This window comes from Lygodium microphyllum, chromosome 7 (genome assembly GCF_053477565.2).
Source record: "Lygodium microphyllum isolate KBCC chromosome 7, Lygodium_microphyllum_v1.1.10, whole genome shotgun sequence".
Classification (NCBI taxonomy): Eukaryota; Viridiplantae; Streptophyta; class Polypodiopsida; order Schizaeales; family Lygodiaceae; genus Lygodium; species Lygodium microphyllum.
The window spans coordinates 46,968,544-46,973,576 of NC_141141.1; the positions used below are offsets into that span (position 1 = coordinate 46,968,544).

The window sequence follows — 5,033 nt, forward strand, 5'->3', positions numbered from 1 at the left end:
TAAAATGAGGTCAGGATCAAAGCCGGTATTCCACTTAGATGGGTACGTTTAAGTATGACAAGAGTCCATTGAGAGGCCACGGTCCTACCACATATAAGGAGCGACACAAACAAACAATGGAGAACATCCTATGAATAAGCTTATGGCCCTTCCAAAATTGAAGAGTAATAAGTACATGTAAAGGAGAAATTTATTAAAAGGGCAGAGTGATTGAAGAAAGAGAACAAAGAAGCCAATGCGACACCTCTACATGAAGGATATAAGCATATGCAATGATTACCATTCAATTAAATATTTGATAAATGATAAGAAAATTCAAATAATTTTTTAATGAGAAGATGGACCCTGGAGAAAATGAACTGAAGAACAATGAATGACAAAGAAGATGGCAATGCGTTCCTTTTTGGCAAGACCAATGACCAAAATTTGCGCACATGGTCCTTTGGTACCATCAAAGCCCAAAACTCGGACGCTTTGGAAGCATTGATACGATCAAAGGCCAAAACTCGGACGCTTTGGAAACGTCTGTGACTTCATCTACAGCACCATAGTCACTTTCAGCTAGGCAGGTACGTGCAACCTCACGTGTGAAATATCGACCCTGATTCCTCACAACGCCACATCAGCTCTGGGGCTCTTGGGAGTCGGGACTTCATTGGCGATGGTCGACAGCTAAATAGTTTGCGTCCACTTCATTTTTGCCTAACTTTTTCATGTCATTATTGGCCCATGGGATTTTTTTGGCGAGCGTTGGTCTCCGGGCGTATAAATACGGTGCTCGCGTGAAGCGCCGTCAAAGAATTGATCCGCCACCAGCGCACTCAATTATGGAGCAGCAAAAGACCTCCACACTATTGCAATCTGAGCTCCGATATCCTGCCAACTACTTCTGCTCCTTCGATGTCAAGTGCCATCCCAAGCAGGCCTCTCTAGAGGAGCGGAGTCGCGTGTGGCTGACGGGGCTTTTCAAGGCTCATCGTGGGCTCCCGCCCGCGCAGCTGCAGAGGCTTCTCGACTTCCAATACGCCCGCCTCTCTTGCATGATGTACCCCAGCGCCACCTCCGAGGCCCGCTCCTTCATCCTAGTGAAGCTCCTGCACTGGATATTCCTGGTGGATGACCTGCTCGACGACCCTCGCGGCCACCTGGGTCGCAACCTCCCGGCTGCTCGCGCCTTCTGCTCTCGCATGCTCCAGTCCATGTTTGGGCCGTCTGCCGTCGCGAGGGCGGGCCTGACTGGTACTCTAGGCAACATTAGCGCCGATTTGAAAGGTAATTATGTGCCACTTCGTTGCTATACCCAAGCAGCATTCACGAGACATCGAGCTAGGGCTTGGTGCCAAGCAAAATATTAAATTTAAAGAAGAGACCTTAAGGTTCTTGGAGAGAGAGTTTTTGTTTTAAAAATATTTAAGATGTAGGATTGTTCTAGTTGTAATGTGATTTAAAAGCCCGCAATCGCCAAAAATTTCAAAAAAGAATCGTGAACGTTGTTGCTATTTCTTTTTGGAGAGTGAAAAGAGCTATCCTTGCATGTAGATGCGTTATGTTCTCATCTAGTATTCCCACGCTGATCTCGTTGAAAACATTGTTTTAACTTCAAACATGTATCATTTAATTGTAGGTACTCTGAATGAACAACTATTGCAACAAGAGTTGGTGATCCAGGTGGGAACAGAGTGGTCCTCTCAGATGCAAGCTCAAGGCATGTCACCCAAGCAATGTGGGCGTGTGCAAGAAGTCGTCATGAACTACCTCACCGGAGTTCTTATTCTTCTAGACTTGAGAGAGCAAAACAAACTCCCCAACCTCAAGGATTATGCACTCCTCCGTCGCATGGATGGGGCTTTTGACATTGGCCTCCTTGGGTGTGAATTTGGCCTTGATATGGAGCTTCACGATGAGACTTTGGCCCACCCACTCATCCAAGAACTACATCAAGCTAGTTCCGACCACTTGAATTGGATGAACGATGTTCTCTCATTTGACTCTGAGTACATTAAAGGGGACTACATCAACTTACTTACAATATTGCACCAGCAAAACAATCATGCACTCCCTGACCTCACTAGTCACAAACACATTGACTTCCAAGAAGCTCTCTCTCAAGCTTGCATGATGATCAAGGCCAAAGATAGAGATGGCCTCCGCCTTGCAAGTGACATTAGGGTGTGGAATCCTTCATTGCAATGCTATGTTGAGGCTGTTCACCACCTCATATCTGGGATCACAACCTGGACCCTTGGAAACCCACGCTATAGAGAAGGAATAGGCATGATCTCTACAAATAAACATGATTACAAGAACCATCAAAACCATTTCAAGTATAATGCTTCTTTAGGCATTCATATGTGCCTACACTAGAACAAATGCCTATCCACTATCCTCAACTATACAATGCACCCTCTCATAATTGCTTCGATATTGTGTATTTCTTGTTGAATATATACACTACATGATGCCTTTGGAGGACTTGAAATTGTGCATAATTTGTACATTTCAAACAAGGTTTTTATTTTTAAAAAAATTAAACCATATTTCAAATCAAACTCTAATCTTATACATAAGGGATTCCATCTAAATGAGTAGAAAAAATGGAAAACGCGTATTGATAGAGCACATCCCCTATCACATAAGCTCAATAAGCGAACCTTTACTACACTATTATGAATCGAACCTAAAGAATCATGCAAAGCATGTGGGATAGACTTTAGTTCAGATTCTATAAAGTGCCTTTCAAGCTCACACATCTGATAAATTGCCCCTCGTGCTTTCATCGATGCCCAATAAGAAATGGTAGTAGGAAGTAATGAACTCTAGATAGAATACATATTTGTTTAGTTTCTCCTAAGAAACATGAATTTAAAAATAAAATGCACGTATGGTTGTGAGTATTAACTTACCTTGAGCATTGTGTACCAATCATGGGACTTCAAGCCAAATAACTCCTCCATATGTCTTCTTTTGGCAATCGTGAAAGCTCCCTTCAAATATATTATGCATCCTAATAAGAGTATGCCAAGATGCTATGATGGATTGTTTAAGAAAAGTTTATTCCTTTACCGACAATATCTTTATTATGCAAGGTAGAATGATCTTCCTATTTCGCACAACTCATTGGGAAGGCCCTACCATCTTGCATACATTACATGGATCCTCTCTTGCATGTAGAGAATCTAGCACCCTAATTAAGGGATCCCAAATACTAGATGCTTTGAAGTAGTTTTTGGTAACCTAAAAAGAAGCTAGTAAAGATAGGATGATACTTATTCTAGCCATGATGGATGCAAGAAAAATGTGTTATTTGAAACGTGATGGGAGAGATCAAGATGGTTTTAGTAGCTAGAGCTTTATGTTTTTTGTAGGGGAGAGTTACATGGTTTTCCCCTAGTTAGCAAGGTTTTACTTCAAACTACATGCGTTTATTAAATGTAATCTTGTGGTTTTGGCTTAGGGGAAAGGCTAATATGGTTATTGTTAAGGTTTGAGATTCAATATTTTGACATTTGGAGCAAGTGTATCGTGATTGGATGATGGCTATGTGGTCAGTATCAAGCTTAGTTTGCTTTGTGACATGTATGCCTAAGGTCATCTTACACTTTCAACTAAGATGGACTCTCTAAATGAAGCATCAATTATTGTTATGAAGGTGGTACTCTATTGTGACATGCGTGTGATGAAGTCACAGAGCCTCCTTGAAGATACATAGATTTCTATCCATTTCTATAGCATCCCATATGGCATCCTTTCTCACTACAAGATACAAGCCTCATATCAACATTCAAAGTGACACAAATGTTTATCAATTAAATTGCCCTCGTTGTTGCTAAAAGCGTCTCGACAAAATCGTCGCTATATGCATCGCTATTTTTGTCGCTTTTGTGATGCAAATAGCGATGCATATAGCGATTGTTTGCGAAGTAAATTGCAATGCCAATAGTGACCATACAAAGAAATTAGCAATGCTAATAGCGACAGTTATAGAGAAAAAAAATTGTGGCAGCTGCCACATATAGCACCATGTGTTATATAATGTTCTACAAATGAATAAAATACTGGGTACACAATGGTCGCTAAGATGAGCACAAAATGTACTTGAATCCACAAGATTGATATATAGAATAAGTACAAGACCACTGATGAAAACTCATGACATTACATGGAATCATGGAGAGAGAGGAGAGCCAAAACTAACATGAAATTATATATGTAATTATTGTAAGATATAAAGGATGATAAGTACATTTAAGAAATAGTACATGGAAGATGCCTACACAGATTACAAGACCAAAAAAGAAGAGGGTGTGTGCTCTACGAATCCAAGCACAAGCTACAAATCCTCACCATTAGAAATCTCATCTCGACGCAAAGGAGCATCGAATGGAATTTGAAAAATGAACAACTATACATCAATCCACTATACAAAATGCATTTTTAAGAAAATAGTAACTATGTACAAGAAATATAATGGACTTACTATGTCGTTGCATATGCATAGTCTATCGATGAGTGTAGTTAGACTCTGTCTCTCTGTATATTGAGTCTCCAAGCTGGTGGGATCGTAGTTTGTGATGGAGTGCTGCAAAAAAGAAAACAGAATACAAATGTTAGAAACATGATTTTTGGTACAAGTGATATTACAAATAAAAAAGCGATCAGAATAAAAGAAAAACTTACAAAGTCCTCTAGATAAGTCTTATGGCCGCCACTCCCCAGATGATGCACGACCTCTGCCTCCAATCGTTCCCTCGCTACCTCTTGCTGTTGTCACCAATGTCCTAGAGAATCTATAGCCTCCTCTTTGAGTCTCTGCCAATTATCTATGTCTACCCACACTCGGGCTTTGAGGTGCCGCTCTTGAGTGCCTTGCATACATCCGATCCTCTATGTGACATGTATGCAAATATACAGTCCATCATCCACCCACTGGAAAACCTCTCTGTAATGGTAGGTACGCGAAAATCCTTGTGCAAGGATGCCAATATATAGTCCTTGCTCCTCTCGGATATATTCTTCCAATGGTCCAAGATGTT

The 5,033-nt window shown here is 40.9% G+C and overlaps 1 protein-coding gene across 1 annotated transcript; it reads left to right on the forward strand.

Annotated features, from left to right (window-relative positions):
• Positions 1-827: 827 nt before the first annotated feature.
• On the forward strand, positions 828-2,403 carry LOC148033418 (microbial Terpene synthase-like protein 13). Its single transcript, XM_087680913.1, has 2 exons — positions 828-1,272; positions 1,625-2,403. Exons 1-2 carry the CDS (start codon positions 828-830, stop codon positions 2,362-2,364), a joined length of 1,185 nt encoding a protein of 394 aa, XP_087537039.1. The 3' UTR covers positions 2,365-2,403.
• Positions 2,404-5,033: the final 2,630 nt, after the last annotated feature.